We start from the raw sequence: 19,247 nt of genomic DNA on the forward strand, positions 1-19,247 counted from the left end.
TAATCATTCAAGAGGTTCGTTGAGTGTATAAAGTTCTATATAGAAACATTTTCTTTACTAAAGACCCATTGAAGAAGCATCTATTTTGAGAGTGTAGAACCCTTTTTGCTAAGACTGTATGGTGCTGTTTTGCCTCTCCAATTGCCCGCATGTACCTCTCCGCCCTGGATGGATAACAAAATATATTGGTTTTATGCCAATATCTAATCCTAAAAAGCTAGTTTTATTGTTTCACTTGTTATATTGCTTTAATTTCTTGATAGTTGTAGTTTTATTGTATTATTGCCCTTTTTTGCTGCATTTATTTCATTTGCATATTTTATTTTTGATACATGTTTTACTTTGTATTCTGAAGCACTTTGTTACTTATTATTATTATTATTATTATTATTATTATAAAGCAAATTACAGGCTTATACTGAAAGCTGCATGTGCGAAATAAACAGTTTTTAAATATCTTATATAAAATAATTTTTATTTTTGTTTTGCCTTTGTTTTGCCTTGTTTTGCCTTTTAAAGTTGACTTATTGTGCACGACAAGCCTTGAAGCAAGCCCGTCAGACGCGGCGCGTGCCAGCAGTCCTGAATAAACTCAAACATCAGTCAACAGATGGTCGCTTGCTGCGGTGGGAATATCCACGGTGTTTTTTTTTTTAGTGGTGGGCGGACTGCTTGTATGAACTACTGTTCAAGCCTTGCGCTGGAGGAGGAGGGGGGGTGCAGGTAGCCAATCCTCGCTCTGGGGTTGGTTTGAACGCGGATGGGGGAGGCAAACCAACGCTCCTCTCCACGCCTGAGACCCTTATAAAAGCCCCAGCTCGGACAGTCCGTCCACAAACCGCTCTGTGCATCTTCCAAGCGCACATCCAGCAAAGGTCCAATCATGACTCCCAGCATTCTCAACACCTCGAGCCCCTCATACAGCTCCCCAATGACGGTGGCTCAAAGAAAAGAGGCGAACGAACTGAGAAAGGTGAGGACCACCCTGATGCTTCATCACTGAACCACACATGAATTCTCATCATAGCGTTCAGGCAGATTCTGATCACTGTTGCTCTGTTTTGCAGACTCTCAAACCACTGATGGAGAAAAGAAGGCGCGCGCGCATCAACGACAGCCTCAACAAGCTGAAGGCGCTCATCGTTCCTCTGGTGGGCAAAGATGTAAGCAGTCCCCTTCTAGAAGGAGAAATATCTCTACACTCTTCAAAAAGAAGGTTCTTTGAGTACCCATGGTTCTATATAGAACCATTGTCTTCACCAAAGAACCCTTGAAGAACCATCTTTTAAAGAGTGTAGCCTACAGATTCCCAACATAGCACGTTTTTGGATTCATGTACTAAACGTCAATCTAACGTTTGGAATGATTTCTCCTTTTGCAGACCTCACGCTACTCGAAGCTCGAGAAAGCTGATGTTCTTGAAATGACCGTCAGGTTCCTCAGAGAACTTCCCTCCTCGCCAGTAAAAGGTATATTTTCACGTTCAGTTGCATTTACTTTAGTAAGTGCCTTAGAACACCATGCATTCAGGCTAAACGTTGGCAAAACATCTAAACAGTCTTCCCTTCCTCCACAGACCAGGCAGACAGCTACAGAGAAGGTTATAAAGCGTGTCTGCAGCGAGTCTCGGCGCTGCTCCCTCACACCGGCCTGGACCGAGAAGCAGGTCTGCGGGTGAATGAGTTCATGCAGCGGGCGATGCTCTCCGCCAGTCCGGCGTGCCAGCACTGCTGCGGCCACAGTGCCTCGGCAGCCCCGCAGCCCCAGCAGCGCCTCCGCGGCCTCCAAGCTGTTAACACCCCACGCGTCCAGAGCACCTCCAGCCTCGCAACGCCAGCTCCCAGCCGCTCTCAGCCCGCAGCACAGGCCCTCAATAACAACATGTGGAGACCTTGGTAGACCAGAGCAGCACTGAGAGACTTGAATGAGAAAGTAGCCAATGACTTACCTTTCACTTTGTATAGACTACAACATAAGCACGTGAAGCCCGTTAGAGAGATTATGTTCAATGATGTATCTTGCTACAAACATGGCTTACTGAATGAATGCTTGTCAAATGAGCCAATGAGCACAGATCATGGATACTGTAGATGTGCCATGTATGGTGACTTAATGCAATCCTCTCCGGGGTTTCAAGGAAAATGGGTTGTAAACAACACAATTGTAAACCCCAAGGGTTAAAATGTATTTGATGAGGTTTGCACGATTGACTTTTGTATATTTGGTCTGTGCAAAGAAGCGGTAAACACTGTGTGTTAAAGTTTAATTGTGAAATGAATTTGATGTAAACGTCATTATTGTGAATCGGGACAATAAATTCACTGTGGAAATGTGGAAATGACTGAGCCTGGAGTTTTCTTTCCCCAAATCACTCAGAATCAAATCTCTAAACAGCTAGCAGATATAAGAACGAGTGACAAAGACTGAAAAAGAAATAGGCCAGCAGGTGTTGTCTGGTTCTGATACGGTGTTCTTCATTATCCTCTATAATAACAAACAAAGAAAACGTGATGGAAAGAGATAATACTGAGTCATGTGACGTCATATTATCCATCCAGAAAGGTGCCTCAGTTTGCGCGGGAAAAGCTTGTGAACTCCTCCCCCTTTGGAGATTCCTCGAAGAGGGCTTCTAGTACTCCACTGCAGACAGACTTACACATACAATTCAGACAGGTTTATTCATTTAAGCTTAATAAGGAGTGTCCATGCAGTATTTTTGCTGTAAAGCCCCTGTCAGCATGGTTTCACATGCTTACATTTTTGTTTTAATGGTAAAGATATGTCACGAAAAAAAAAAAAAAGTTTATCAGTATTACATTCAAGAAATAGAGCCCATTTAAATGAATACAGCTTAATAGTAGATAAAGGCTCCCATTCCGAGCTGCTGTCCGCTCAGAACTGTGTGAGTGATTGACAGCGGCGTCTCCCAGGCAACGTAAACTCAAGCGGCAGCGCAAAGCGACACCGCCAATCGTTGCGTTTCAGCCTTCCGCGGAGAAAAATAGTCCCCTCTTCTCCACCGCTCTCTGAATGGTGAGTAAAAAGTGCAAAATGGAGAACAAGCTGTCTAACGGTCATTTTAGAGATTTAATGACGTTTTTATTTTTATATTTTTTGATTGAATTAACACTCACGTTATATGGGTTTTGCTTCTACACTATTCTACTGCAAGCACTCAAAAGGAAAAATAACTAGCTTGCAGTCAGAGTTAGCCTGCCTCATAATACGGTGGGTACTTGTTAGCCGAGGTTAGGGCTAATTCATAAATAATTAGCTGGTGTTAAAGTTACTAGGATGTTCAACATGAGCTGAAGCGAATTATCAAAGATAGCAGCAATAATTTTAATATTAGCCAGAAGAACTGGATCATTTTGCTTCACCTGTAGCAAAAAGTCCTGGCCGATGCCAGTATTAGAATGTCACTAGTCTAATGAATCACAAAAAGTGTCTTTTTTTACAGTGTATGTGAAATCCTAGTGAAGGGAAAGCAATGAATTCAGACTGACTTGTGTTAACCTGAAAACAGGACAAAAGCATGATATTTTATGTTTTACCTTGTAAGATTGTTTTTGTTTTTTACAGTCTCATCTCTTTACAGTCCCAAATCTGATGCCTGTAACAAGTTCCAAAAAGATGGACAGGAGCATGTTTACCACTGTGTTACATCACCTTTTCTTTTAACAGCAATTGATAATTGTTTGTGGACTAAACACATCAACTGATTCAGTAATGAAAGCAGATTTTTGTGCTATTCTTCCTTTTTCAAGTCTTCAGGTGTGCAACCATACAGAGCCATTGTTGTTGTATAGTGTGTGCTTCAGAATATGCCACACATTTTTACAGCTCTGGACTGCAGGCAGACAGGCACTCACACTCTCTGATTCTGCAGCCATGCTGTTGTACCACGTGCAAGATGTGGTTTGATGTTGTCGAGTAAAAAAAGCATAGGCAGCCTGAAAAAGACGTCACCTAGAAGGCAGCTTATGTTGCTCCAAAATGTTTATACTTTAAGAGACCCTGGCTTTTGAACTTTATGCTGGTAACAATCTGAATGGTCCTTTTCTTCTTTGGTCTGAAGAACACAATGTTCATTATTTCCATAAACAGTTAGAAATGTTGACATGTTACACTACAATATAAATTTTCACTGTTCATCAGTCCTTTTCCTATGAGCATTGCATTTGTGGATGCAGCAGGAAATGGTGTTTCTTGCCAACATTTTGTCAAAATGTATAGCCATGGTGATGCCTATAACAGAAGCATCCTGGTTTTTAATGCAATGTTTTCTGAGGAATCAGAGTTCATGGACATTCAGGTGTGGTTTTCAGCCTTGCCCTTTATGCACAAATATTTTTTGGCTTCCCTGAACCTTAAGATGGTGTTTTGCACTGAAGAGGATGAACTACGTAAAATCCATGTCTCAGATTTTTTTAAATGCCTTTATTGCTTTTATTGCAGGCATTAATTTCATGATGAGTATTAGATTACATTAAAGATCTTTTAACATGTGTGTACATTTGCACTGTTCTTGGTTAAACACAAGTGAAAGTGGATTTACAAATCTCTGTGTTCTGTTTCTGTTTGCATTTCACATACTGTCCCAAGCTTTTTAGAATTGAGGTTTGTATATTGGTCTTTTGACATTAAAACAGTACTGTATCTGTGACTGTAAAAAAGTTTTAAGAAACAAAGCGAGGAAGAAACACAAAAGAAGAACACTTTTTAACAGCAAAATTAGTTAATTACTGTGTTCGGTTAGCTAATGCCTTTTTCTAAAATCTGGGCATTTTCTTCATTTCCTTCTCTTTTTTGCTGGCTATAATGAGATGACCGAGCTGACCAGCTAGTAATAAATAAAAAATATGGTGAAGGCTTTTATGTTAAATCTGACAATGATTAAAAAATGGCAAAATGCTACAAAATAATGTTAGCCAAGTTTCTCTCAGCATTTCACTGCCCACTTGCTTGGATATTGTAACATCCTGTCTTGCTCTGTTGTCTTTCTCCATGTCAGCCTTTGTTTTCCTGTTCCATGTGCTTTTGTTTACATAGGCCATGTATTTTTGTTGTTGTTTTGGTCTTTGTCTCCTCCCTGGTCCTGCTTTCTTGTCATTTGTTTCACCTGTCTTTTGTCTATTGTGTGTGACCCCATAACCAAAAAAGGCCTTGTTTTGGTGATCGATTTGTTTTCTAGTTTTCTTCATGTCCCTCTGTCTTTGGTTTTCTTTGTGTTTCAGTGTTTTGTTCAGTAGTGTTCTGTCTTGTCACCTTTGTGGATCCCTTAACGTTACAGATATAGCCAACCTTTTGAAGTATTCCACTGCATCCTGCTCAGTTTTTTTCATTTCCTTTGAGGTGTCACCATGCTTTTTCTACTTTTCAAATGACTCATGTAGGAAAATTGCTGCATTGCTAAGCAATGAAAATGTTAATGCTCTCTGCAGAACACTGTCTGTTGTATAAACTAACTCATGATTCACACTGCCATGCCAAACTTGAAAGGCTAATCTCTAATCACTCTACGACATTGATTGTTTTCATTGAGAAAACAGGGGCTGCACCGCTAGAGGAGAGAGCACTGACTTAACCCCAAATTGATACATATATAAACTTGGTTGTAATGTTTACAGTTTGTCTGTACATTCATATGTTTATATGTGTGAGGTTAGGCATTAGCCCTTAGTAACTGGCCTAAAATGGGCCCGGCCCACTAGAAGAGTCACCTCTGACTCTCCTGATTACGTACTTAGGCACTGAAGAAGTTAGAGAAAGCCAAAGGGGAGTGCAAAGGGCAAAACACATAAGAGGAATGCATAATGAAGAAATCATGTACAAACAGAACAAACAAACGGCACATTAATATCAGTACTATGAGGTACCTTGGAAAACAAAGGGCTGTATATACAAAGTACAAATACCTGGCAAAAACATTCACTGAGTGAGTTTAAACACAACACACTGGAAAGCAGGATAACAAGGGACTAAGCTAGGGAAACCAGGAGACAAGACTAATGCTGGGGTACTTTGCAAGCACTAGTATACGAAGGCTTCTCTTCAGTAAATAATAACATGCACTGAGCAGGCATTAAGTGTTATGAACTTGCGCAGTCTTTAGGGTGGATAAAATCACTGCAAGCCTATTCTCAAATAACCAGTTGGACACTCCTATTACAGATTCAGTTTCATACACTCTTAAGAAAGATGGTTCCTTTTTAAGAGTATATGAAAGAACTTTTTGGCTTTATAGTTTAAATGTCATGATTGGCAAAAACAGAACACTGCATTTCAGCACAGCATAAGGACCTCATCCCAATAGTGAAACATGGTGGTGGCAGTTTCATGGTTTGGGGCTGTTTTGCTGCTATTGGACCAGTATAGCTTGCCATCAGTTGATAGAGCTTGAATTCTGTATTGTATGAAGAAATTCTACAGGAGAATGTTCCTTCATCCATCCGTGAACTGAACTTTAACAGAAGGTGGGTCCTGCAGAAAGACAGCAACCCTAAAAACACCAGTTAGTTTACAAAAAATGACTGAAGAAATTTTGCCTTTTTTTGTTGGAGTGGCTGATTTGAAGTCCAGAGCTTAAACCAATAGAAATGTTGAGGCAAAACTTAAAGTGTGACATTCATGCATGAAAGCCCACCAACATCACAAAGCTGAAGTAGTTCTGTAAGAAGGAATGGACCTCCAAGAAGATTCCTCCAAGTGAATGTGCAGGACTGATCAACATTTACAGGAACTGTTTGGTAGACGTCATTGCTGCTCAAAGGTTACTGAAAGCCGAGGTTCATATACTTTTGCAACACTGACAGTATTGAATTACTTTTTCAATAAATGAATGAACAACTATGCAATTGTTTGTGTTATTTGCTTTCTTGAGTTCTCTTAATCCATTATTATGACTTAAATGAAGATCTGATCACATCATAGGTCATATTTATAAAGAAATTCAAAGAATTCTAAAAGTCTACACACTTCCCAGCACCACATTATTTACTATATATAATATATAGTAGTATAAGTAGTAATGTTACATATACTAATATGTTTATTCAGCCTTTTAAAAAGACCATTGCATGTCCCCCACTACTCCAACTCTTTCCCCGCACCTCTGTATTAATAAACCCTATATCCTACCCACTCCCATCTCCTAGTCAACACTAGCGTCTGGCAACCCCCTACTTTGAGGGGGGTGGGGGAAAGCAGCTGGTTATCCCAGTCAAGGTTTTTCTCTTGCTTGACACTGCAGAAAAAAAAACCTTCAGACTACTTTCACAATCATTTATTTACTGTAGGCCATACACATTACACAACACATTAAACTGATGCACTGACATAAAATCTGTACCAGTACTTGTTGCATTTGTGGCCATACTGACACAATGCAAACATTAATATAAAAATATATCACATTAAGCAGTTAAAAGCCTTTTGTAAAACAAAACTGTTGCTAATAGAGCAGTGCTAATAAAGAAAGAAATCCATCAATAACATTATAATCACATTAAAATGATCATCAGTGAAAAGTATTCACAGCAGTTTTAATATTATATACCATGGTACAATCTGTTTCCAGCAAATTAGTCATGCAATAAGACAAACAGGAGTAATAATATATATAATAGGAAATTGCTTTGGTTTATGTTGTTGCCATCCAACAAAATAATTCATTTGAGATGCTTTATTCTGGATTTCCACAGTGCAGAATCACCTCTAAGACTCTTAATACTCTCATTCTACTTAATTTGAGTGAAGCTTTTGATACAGTGTATCACTCTGTCCTTCTCCAGAGGCTCAGAGATGTGGGCATTGCTGGCACTTCATTTGTGTCTAATGGAAAACATTTCATTGCTCTCTACTTCTGTGGTTCCCCAAGGTTCTATCCTAGACCCAATGCTCTTTATCATCTACTCACTCTATATGGACTCAATATTACCATGACATTCTGCTAATGAAACTCAGGTATACTTTAGCACAAAGTCAATTCATAATTCACCTTTGACTCACACTAAGCTTGTTTACTGGAAATATAGACAAGGATGGGGTATACCCGAGCTCAACATTGATAAAAATGAATTTATCCTTACTGGCTCAAAATGCTTGAGTAAATTTTACATTGATAGCAAACCTATTTCCCCTTTTTCCAGTTGCAATAATCTGTGAAACATAGAACAGGACAGAAGTTGTTTTGAAGCGTTTTTGAGGTTTTAAATGATGTAAAATATGGCTTTTGCTCATCTAAACCAAAATTTTGCTTTACTTTAAAGTACTTATTTGAATAAAACCAGTAAAATTGCTTGTTACCACATGAAGACATTTTTATAGGTTGAACCGACAAACTACTCTTTTACAGCTTTTTTTAATGCTCAAAAACTAGAATCTCAACAAAAATCTTTCTTATCCTGCTGCTCAATCCTTCATTCATGCCTTCATTTTAGTCAAGCTCAATTCTCCCCTCATACCTCTCAGGCCTAGATCTCTCCATAGGCTCAATAGAACTAATCTGAACTCAACTTCTTGCTCACACTCGATCCCAGAACCACATGGAAAGTATTCAGTACAAAATCCTTCTTCTCGTATAAAAGGCCATCGGTAATCTTGTTCTCTTGTAGTCTTGATCTTTCTGATCATGCTTCCTCCTACATTCTTATAAAAACATGGTTCAAGTGTTCTTTAGTAAACAAAATGGTTCTATTGAGAACCATGAACACTCAAAGAACCATTTGCTTGCTTAAGTAAATGGTTCTTTGCATGGTGAGATGGTTCTTCAGATTGATGGAGAATGTGTTGTCTATGGTTCTGTATAGAACCTTTTTGAAAATGGTTCTATATAGCACCATAAGGAGTTCTTCCACTGTTACAAGCTTGACATCACAACCATAGCAGAACCCTTTTTGGTCCTGCCATTTTCAAAAAGGTTCTATATAGGACACATTTTCCATCAATCTGAAGAACGATTTGACCATGCAAGGAAACATTTAAGCATGTAAAAGGTTCTTTGATTGTTTATGGTTCTATATAGAACCATTGTCTTTACTAAAGTACCACTGAAGAACATTATAAACATCTTTACTTACTGGTTACTGAAAAATGCAATATAGATATTTCAGATTTACAGACAAGTAGCCTACAGCAGCCGTTATTCCTATATGTTTCCAGTGTAAAATGTTCTGAATGGCATCTTTGTTGAATCTAAGCTCATTGTGCCTATAAGATAGCAGACAACTCCCCTCCCCCACTTCATCTGATACAGCGTGCCAGTTACAAACCCCCTTGACACAGGATTATGGTCCAGGGTGTCTGAGAATACAAGTGAGACAATGGCAAACAGGAGAATGGAAAGAAGTGTATTATAATTCAAATGGATAAAGAAAGAAGAGCGTATACTGATTTCCCGATTTTGAGGTGTAAAACAGTACATGCTCTTATCTCCTTTTGAACAACATTGCAGCATTTTTATGGTATAGTCTTGAAGATAATATGAAGTGAAACAGATCTCAGAGACATTAGACTGATATTATGGTGGTGTCCCAGTATGAAGGTAGCAGAAATGTGGAAAGCAGTAAAGGGAAAGGGATGAAAACAAAAGACAAGAAAAGAAAGTTGAGACTATTGATATAAAATACAGTCAAAGTGAGTTTAAAGGGTCATAAAAAATGTGTTTGTGGTTAATTAGCTCAGTCAAATGCTGAGCTGAGTAAATGTAGTCTAAGATAACAAAAAACGCTTATCAAAAATAATATTTTTCAACAAGCCCATGTCACAATGTCCCTTTGCTAGCATAACACCAATGAGTCTTCTTTATAATGCATGTTATGATAAGAGAATACAGAAGAACAAGGAATCTGAGAGCAATCTCTCCAAGTCGTCTAGGTCCTTAGATCTCCTCCTTTGCCTCTTCACTCACTTCACAAGTGTTCCATGGGGTTTAGGCCTGGGCCTGGGATTGGCTTGATTCTATGGACACATTTTGTGTAGGTTTGGACATATGTTTTAAATCTCTGTCCTGCTGGAAAATCCAACCACAACCCAATGTTAGCCTTTTGACAGATGCAATCAGATTTTCAATTAAAATTTCCCAAACTTCATGGAGTCAATCCATAGGCAATGCCCTTTGCAGCTATAACAGCTTCCACTCTTCTGGGAAGCTTTCTACAAGATTTTGGAGTTTGTCTGTGGGATTTTTTGCCCATTCATCCAGAGCATTTGTGAGGTCAGACACTGATGTTGGACGAGAGGGCCTGGTTCACAATCTCTGATCTAGCTCATCCCAAAGGTGTTCGATCGGGTTGAAGTCAGGGCTCTGTGCAGGCTAGTCAAGTTCTTTCACACCAAACTCACCCAGCCATGCCTTTATGGGCCTTTGTGCACTGAGGTTCAGTCATGCTAGAACAGACAAGGGCCTTCACCAAACTGTTCCCTCAAGGTTGGAAACATAGAATTGTCCAAAATGTCTTACTATGCTGAAGCATTAAGATTCCCCTTCACTGGAACTAAGGGGTCTAGGCCAACCCCTGTAAAACAACCCATAACATTATCCCTCCTTGGCACAGTTGGCACAGTGCAGTCATGCAGATACAGTCTTGTCCATTAGACTGCCAGATAGAGAAGCGTAATTTCCACTGCTCCAGAGTCCAGTGGCAGCATGCTTTACACCACCGACGTTACCTGCCACAACAGCTGGTTTATCATCATTCTTGATTTTTTTACTGCTTTTAGTGCTTGGTGACATGGCAGATTTTATTACCAGCTGGTGGTCCTAAAGCTCCAAGGTTTGTAGTGCCGTCTTAAGAAGGTGTAAGTGATTCTTGAAAAGAAAGACACTTTTCTAGGCTCATCAAATGCCAAAAGGCTTGACTTCTCCACCTCTGTCAAATTAAGACTTAGGAACTAAACTTTTAGATGGTGTTCAATACTTTCTTAAATATCAATAATCTTAACTCAACACCTTAAGGCTTTCTCGTTAATTGAAGACCTGGTAGGCCACCAAATCTATCAACCTCAAAGAGCAGCAGAGAGGAGAAAATCAAGCTCCACTCTTGCTTCAGATCTGAATAAATCCACAGGTGTTTCTTTCTGTCTGTCCTTCCACTGTGAGAAGACAACTCAACACTAAGAGTCTGAAAGGATGTGTAGCTGTCAAGAAGCCCTTACTGAGATAAAAATAGATGAAAAAGAAGAAACCAACCAACTCCTAAGACTGAAACATTGGAACTTTGTCATGCCCAGTGAATGAACTGAGTGACTAAACACTGTAAACAATAACATATGTCAATAGTTGTATATGTATGGATGTATAAACAAAGTGTCAGTGCAATATGCAATATGTATGGATGTATGAACAAAGTGTCAGTGCAATATGCAGCATGTATGGATGTATAAACAAAGTGACAGTGCAATATGCAATATGTATGGATGTATAAACAAAGTGACAGTGCAATATGCAGCATGTATGGATGTATAAACAAAGCGACAGTGCAATATGCAGCATGTATGGATGTATAAACAAAGCGACAGTGCAATATGCAGCATGTATGGATGTATAACAAAGTGACTGCAATATGCAGCATGTATGGATGTATAATTAAAGTGTCAGTGCAATATGCAGCATGTATGGATGTATAAACAAAGCGACAGTGCAATATGCAGCATGTATGGATGTATAACAAAGCGACAGTGCAATATGCAGCATGTATGGATGTATAATTAAAGTGTCAGTGCAATATGCAGCATGTATGAATGTATAAACAAAGCGACAGTGCAATATGCAGCATGTATGGATGTATAAACAAAGCGACAGTGCAATATGCAGTATGTATGGATGTATAAATAAATTGTTAAGGCGTCTGTGTAATTTTCTTCTTTTTTCCTTTCCATAACTTGTAATTAACATCTTTTCAGGTAATTCAATAGGCGACATTTTCTCAGTACAGTATTTTACTGTATTGATGAAGGATATTTGAATACCCTTTCTTTCCTGCTCAAGTAAGCATAGCTACAGTTCATAGCCCCCTCCCCACCCCACTGGGCTCACAATAAAGCTGAAAGAAGAAGCTGGGGAGGAGCAACAAATTTCCAAAATTTACGCAAAAAAACCTCACACACTAAACTTCAAAGATATTACCAGCTATACTGAAGTTGCCAGGCTATATGAAATCAATCAAATGCTGAAAGAAATATCTATGATAGACAAAAACAGCCTAAAATGAATTAGGAATTCAGTTTTGGTCGAAATGAACTACAAGACAAAATTACCACTTCAAGTTTGGACAAAATGAACTGAAAGATGCTGGCATAAAGAGAACAAGTGGAAACAAAATTGTTCTATTGAGAACCATGAACACTCAAAGAACCATACACTCTGGATGTATAAATATTCATCATCGTCCTCTGCCGAATATGGGTCAGTCTGTTGTTTCCAGGGCTGGATTTAGACCGAGGGCTTGCAGCTATGAACATGTCCACTACTGTGTGATCAAGGCAAGTCAACACGAAAGTCAACAGTAAAGGTGTGCAAAAGGTTTTATTTAGAGTGATGCCAGAAAAGAACCACTTTTGGTTCCCTAAAGAATCTTTGAGTAGATGGTTCTGTGCATCCATGTGAAGAACCATTTAGGAACCTGTATTTCTGAGTGTAGCCAATTAAGGTGCACTCTTATTATTGCACCTGTACACTTACATCATTTGTAGAACAAAAATGTACCTGCACTGTACTCTGTTTAAAAAGATGGTTCTTCAAGGGTTCTTTAGTAAAGACAATGGTTTTATATAGGACCATGAACACTCAAAGAACTATTTGGATCTGTGCATGGTAAAATGGATCTTCAGATTGATGGAGAATATGTTGTATACGGTTCTTTATAGAAGTGTTTAAAAAAATGCACTGCCATTGTGACGATATCAAGCTTGTAACAACAAAAGAACCTTTTTGGGTCCTATATAGAATCATTTTCAAAAATGGTTCTTTGAGTGTTCATGATTCCATCTAGAACCATTCTCTTTACTAGAAAACTGATGAAGAACTCTTTTTTTTTAAAGTGAACATTTTTTCTGACAGGTTAAGTGCAGGAAACATTTGGGAACATTGGATATATTAGGGTGTGTTTGAACATTACAGTGCTAAAAGAGTTCTTTGAAGTGATACCATGGAAGAACCACATGTTTTCCTAAAGAACTTTTCAAAGGATTATGCTTTAATGATCCATTTTGGTATATGACACGTGTGAGTTTGAAGAACCTTTTAGAAGAACATTAGTGAGACGTGTGAGTCTGCCTTTCAAAGTATAAAGAACCTTTATATATTGTACTGGTTCTAGGGAGAATGCTTAACTGAATATAGAACCTTTACATTATGCATTGAAAAGTTCTGCACACTCACAAACCAAAAGTGGTTCTTCTATCTCTGAAAAACTCTTTGCGGCACCTTTTAAAAGACTGTATTTGTGTGAGTGTAAAGATGCTTTTTAAGAACCTTCAAATCGTGTAGAGGCTCTAAACCAATTAGTGTTCTTTTCTAGAACCGTACATCCAAGTCAAGAATGATTTATAAGCTTCATTTTGCATGTGAAGGAAATGGAGAGAAGGAAGATGAATAGAGTCAAAGTGATATTTTTTCTGAAACATTTTGCACTGAATGCAACCCTGCAGTTACACACACTCACCTGCTGTTAGACTGTAATACCTGTACAGCTCCTCTTGCAGGGCCCTTTTACGCTCTTAAAGTGTTTTTTCAAGGGTTCTTTAGTAAGGGAATGGTTTTATTTAGAACCATAAGTTCTATATAGAACCATTTCATGCTTAATTTGTTCTTTGCATGGTAAAATGGGTCTTTATATTGATGGAGAATGTGTTGTATATGATTCTTTTCAGAACATTTTTGAAAATGGTTCTATATAGTACCAAACAGGTTTCTTCTATTGTTACAATCTCAAGCTTAGGTAGAACCATATACAACACATTTTCCATCAATCGGAAGAACATTTGTTTGTATATGAAACGTGTCAGTTTGAGGAACCGTTTTACGGTTCTAAGAACCTCCAAGTGCCAGTGGTTCTTGGCACAATGCTGTATAAGAACCATTTTTGTTTTCCTGAAGAGCCCTTCAACGGATGATACCTAGATGAGACGTGTGAGTCTGAAGCTTATTACAGTTTAAAGAACTTCCATATAATGTAGTGGTTCTAGGGAGAATCTCTAAATTGAAATAGAACATTTACATTATGCATTTAAAGGGTTCTTCACACTTACAAATCTGCTTCTTTGTAGGAAACCAAAAGGGTCCTTCTATTGTGATAATATCGAGCTTTCAATAGCAGAAGAACGCTTTTGGTGCTATATAGAACCATTTTCAAAAAGGTTCTACCTACAACTTTATACAACACATTCTCCATCAATCTGAAGAACCAGCTCACCGTGCAAGCATGAAATAGTTCCATACAGAGTTTATGGTTCTAAATAGAACCATTCTCTTTACTAAGAACTATCTTTTTGAAAAGTGCACCTCATCGTCTCCACGCTCGGAAAACCCTTCAACAAAGGCTGTTCGGCGCGCGCAGATGGGCGACCCCACGCTAATCAGCGCTTCAGAGGACAAAGAGGGGCCCCAACCGAACGCCGTTCATGGACGTAAAAAAGTTCTTGATCTCACGGTTCCCGGTCATTAGAGGCCCCGTGGGGAGCTGTGGGGGCGCGTGCAGGGCGGATCGGTTACCAGCTTCTGCCCGCTGCGCTGTGGAGGCCAGTCTGTCGCCCCCACGCGGTGGTACTGCAAACATTTTACACTAGAAAATCTCTACAAATGTTTAAAAGGAGTTCGATTAATAAATAAACAAACAAATAAAATTAAATAAACATATAGCCGTGCACACGCCTCACGTCTTTATTGCGCACGCATGTGCACAGAAGGATGACTGTTTGTAGGACTGATACTCAACCAAAGGAACAAAGAAAAGCATCCCGAACACATAAGATGTATTTCTTTTCCATCACAGTGAATATATTCAAACTTTATAGAATTAAAAATGATCCTTTATTAAAGATATTGAATGATATTTCTTATTAAAGACAGCAATCTTCAAGAATTATGGACTCTTTTATTAATATGGCTTGTATTTTGTATTGTATTGTGTGTGTATATTTTGTATTTACTATAATTACTCTTTTTTTCCGTATTAAAGGTCGGTATTCTTACTTATCATCACATTAACTGCATTTCTGTGTAAACCCTGTAAAGCAGCAAATTTATTCTTCTTTTTCTTTCTTTCTCCAAACAACATCTGTTTTCAGGGCTTGCTAATGACACACACGCGTCGCTTTGTCCCAAACCCATATTCCCCCATTCCTGCCCATAAACATTCCCAGCCAATGACGTTGCGCAAAAATCCCCAAACCCAAACGCAAAGCGCTTCTGCTTTTGTCTCCTCGTCTGTAACCCAATGCCACGGATGGGCCACTGACGCCAAATATTTCTTTGAATAAAACTAAAGAACTATACGTGCACAAAAACTTCGTGAGACGACGGGCACGCGGAGGTGGGAGGGGAGAGCAGAGGGGGGTGTTGGACACGGATGGGGCCATCTGGTGTCCCCATGGCGCGTGCTGGACGCGTGGATCCCACGGGGGACCCAAACTGAAAATATGCGACGGTTTTCCATTTCACCCCCCTGCCACCCACCCCCAAAACGATCTCATGGTTCTAAACAGGACAATTGCCTTTGCTAAAGAAGCCAAAACCATCTTTTTTAAGAGTGCAAGTCGTTTTATTGAAGTCAAAAGCAAGTCTTCACTGAACTGAACCAAAGCAAAGCAAACGACATTCCAGATGAATAAAAGCAGCGTTTTCCATCGACAAACACTTCAAATCGACCTCTTCTCTTTTTCATCTTTCACTCTGAACGACTGGATCACAGACACCACAGTCTGAAGTCGTGCGTAAAAGCCAAAGCAGCCACATTTCATTATTACGCACGATGTATTCTAATACAGCACAGTGCCACTGATGCATGCACGGATACGAGTGCGTCCTGTGCTCAAAGCTTAACCCAAACGTGGACTCGCCCTGCAACTCCAACCCCCACCTCCTGTCCGCACACCCCCCCTCCGCGCGCACCACGGGTGCAGGTGAACCCCGACGTCATCGTAGGCATACGTCAAAGGACTAACTATTGTTTGCAAGCAGATGTTAGTCAAATGTAGCGTGGCTTGGGGATCTGTGCTTTTAATTTAAATTATAGATGCGCGTGCATGCAACCGCCCCCCCCCCGAACCCCACCACCATAAAGTTGGATAACAGCCCCTTGTTGATCTGTTCAGTTGTTTTCCCTCCTTTTTTGCCCCTCCCCCCATATAGGACACATTTAAATCTGGATTTGTATTAACAATGTGTTTTTATGCTACGTAAATATATGAATATTTAACTTAGAATGTCGAATCTTAAAGTGTGGTGAGATGTTGAGGATTGGTAAGGATTTAAAGACCTAAATCATTTGTCATACCATCAAGAGTCTGAAAACAAAGAAAAAGAAACATCTTTGGAGATTCCAAAGCTTTGCGTTAACATTTATTCGAGTTTATAAGTGCACTTAGGTTTGTTAATGCACTGTAAAATGGGAAAGGATGGAGATTTGGACTGGTTAATAAAAAGAAAAAAAGAAAAAACAAAAAACAAACCCCAAAACATTCCTTTTGTTGAAGAGAACTGAAAAGAATACAAAGAAAATATAAGTTTATTGTCTAACCAAAGCGAAAAAAATGATCTGAAAAATATTTTACACTGTTTAAAATCGGGAAAATAGTATGTATGTGTGTTAATATTACTGTGCATTTATCAATATATTTAACAATGAATTGCTAAGAAAATGAAAAGCATTTCAAAAGCGTACAAACACATTTCAAAAAGACGCTTGAAATCAAACGCTCAGTCTATTGTTCTCGAGCCCCCAACTTCAGCTGCCCCGCGCGCTTGGTGGGCGGCGCGAGACGCGCTCCGTGCAGATATAAGGCGCGCGCGGCCACTACACCGCCACAAGCTTCTCCGCCGCGAACTCAACGATGACTCCTCACGCGCCCAGCACTGTAGCCATGAGGAAAGAGGCTCTCGAGCTGAGAAAGACTCTGAAACCGCTGGTAGAGAAGAGAAGGCGCGCGCGCATCAATGACAGCCTGCACCAGCTAAAGACCCTCATCCTCCCTCTGGTGGGAAAAGAAGTGAGTTGAAGTTGAATTTCCCGCACAGTCTATGATTATAGTACATATGGCGGCGTCCACGACCGCGTACTATACTGATAAATAACGTTCTACTAATGCTGGTGATAGTTTGTAGTTTTGGATGCCTTTCTAAACGACATTCGCAGCTGCTGCGAATTATGGGTAACGTAGTTCCCAGCTGAGCTAACCGTCGCTTGTTTTTTTCGTTTCAGAAATGCCGCTACTCGAAACTGGAGAAAGCTGATATTCTGGAAATGACCGTCAGGTTCCTGACTGATATCCCAGCGACTCCGACAAAAGGTGCTTATGTTCTTCTCTTTATTCCATTAGCAAGAACCGGTGTGACGGTTCACATTCAGTTTACTCACTTTCGTATTTAGCTTCGGGCTATCAGCTGTAGCGTGTAGATACAACTTACACAGCGTTTAGTAGTACATTCTTTAAAAGGATGGTTCTTCAAAGGTTCTTTAGTAAAGAGAATGGTCCTATTCTGAACCATGAAATAATGGTTCTTTGCGTGGTTAAAAGGTTCTTGAGATTCAAGGAGACTGTGTTGTAGCTATATGGTACTATATAGAACCTTTTTGAGCACCAACAATGGTTCTTCTATTGTTACAAGCTTGTCATTGTAACAATAGCAGTACCCTTTTTGGTTCTATATGGAACTCTTTTCAAAAAGGTTCAGTATAGGACCCCATACAACACATTCTCCATCAATCTGAAGTACCAATTCAATCATTTCAATGCTTCTGTATAGAATTCATGGTTCTAAATAGAACCATTCACTTTACTAAAGAACCCTTGAATCTTTTTAAGAGTGTAGCTACTGAATAACGTATAATATCCTGATTACTGAATAAGTATTAAGACTAATAACTGAATAAAAAGCCTTAGCTTTAGCATTAGCTCCCTCAGTAGCCTAATACTTTGTTAGTAAACATCTTTTAACCGCGCTAAAAACTAAACCGAGTTCTTTCTTTCTTTCTCTTCTCAGAGTCTACAGACAGCTACAGAGAAGGTTATAAAGCGTGTCTGCAGCGAGTCTCGGCGCTGCTCCCTCACACCGGCCTGGACCGAGAAGCAGGTCTCCGGGTGAATGAGTTCATGCAGCGGACGATGCTCTCCGCCAGCCCGGAGTGCCAGCACTGCTGCGGCCACAGCGCCTCGGCAACCCCGCAGCCCCAGCAGCGCCTCCGCAACCTCCAAGCTGCTCACGCCCCCAGGAGCGAAATCCGGGCGAGCGTCAGTGCGCCGGTCTCTGGCGCCCCCGTGTGGAGACCCTGGTAGTTGCATCAAAACTCGGACTCTTTCCTTTCTGAAACAACAAAAAATGTACATAATCGCTTGTAAATAAGTCGTAAATAAGCAGCTGGTGTGTGCTGGCGTGCTCTTAATTTGACTTGGGATCAACCGAGTCAAATTTCCCTGAGTATTGTATACTTGTGCTACTTCGCTTAACCGGTCTCAACGGGGCTCGAAACGGTTGTTTTTCTTCTAGATCCTGCGCGTAACCTGTAAATAACGTGGTTCTGTTTAGTCCTCTTCGACGGGGGGGGGTTAAATGGGTGGGGGCTGTGGAAAACGCCTATGTAAAACCCCACGGGTTGTTCAATGTAAGACATTTGCACGTTTGGCTTCAGTATTCTGGGTTTGTGCAGATTGTTCGCATGTAAGCACGATGTGTTTCATTTTAAAGTCTCTTTTTGGGGATGTGCTGGTTATATCTTTGTATATGTATGTTATTCAGTACTTTTGAATAAAAGCAATGGGCTACCCAAATACTGTGTCCTGCTTTATTAAAATATATAAGCAATGAAGGTTTCATCAAAAGACTCTTTCAGAGGGAATGATTCAGAGAGAAAGGAAAACAAAAATACAACCTGGGACAGCTGCTCGGGTAAAACAGCCTATGAAATGAAGGCTCAACCAAGGGTGCCATTAAAGGGGATTCCACCGATTTTTCAAAATTTATCCAAAATTCAGTCGCTGAAATGTAAACACAAAAGCCAGTCAGAATGTGTTGATGTCTAATGGTGCAT

General features: G+C 39.8%; 2 protein-coding genes across 2 annotated transcripts; both read left to right on the forward strand.

Annotated features, from left to right (window-relative positions):
* The first annotated feature begins 883 nt into the window (after window positions 1-883).
* Window positions 884-1,899, forward strand: hes2.1 (hes family bHLH transcription factor 2, tandem duplicate 1). Its single transcript, XM_036578037.1, has 4 exons — window positions 884-973; window positions 1,068-1,163; window positions 1,382-1,469; window positions 1,577-1,899. Exons 1-4 carry the CDS (start codon window positions 884-886, stop codon window positions 1,897-1,899), a joined length of 597 nt encoding a protein of 198 aa, XP_036433930.1.
* A 15,153-nt stretch (window positions 1,900-17,052) lies between these two features.
* hes2.2 (hes family bHLH transcription factor 2, tandem duplicate 2) lies at window positions 17,053-18,495 on the forward strand. The gene is made up of 3 exons (XM_036578038.1): window positions 17,053-17,208; window positions 17,421-17,508; window positions 18,203-18,495. The coding sequence occupies exons 1-3, from the start codon at window positions 17,053-17,055 to the stop codon at window positions 18,493-18,495; spliced, it is 537 nt and encodes a 178-aa protein (XP_036433931.1).
* The last annotated feature ends 752 nt before the right edge of the window (window positions 18,496-19,247 follow it).

The sequence above is a fragment of the Colossoma macropomum genome, unplaced genomic scaffold, assembly GCF_904425465.1.
Source record: "Colossoma macropomum unplaced genomic scaffold, Colossoma_macropomum, whole genome shotgun sequence".
In the NCBI taxonomy this organism is placed as follows: domain Eukaryota; kingdom Metazoa; phylum Chordata; class Actinopteri; order Characiformes; family Serrasalmidae; genus Colossoma; species Colossoma macropomum.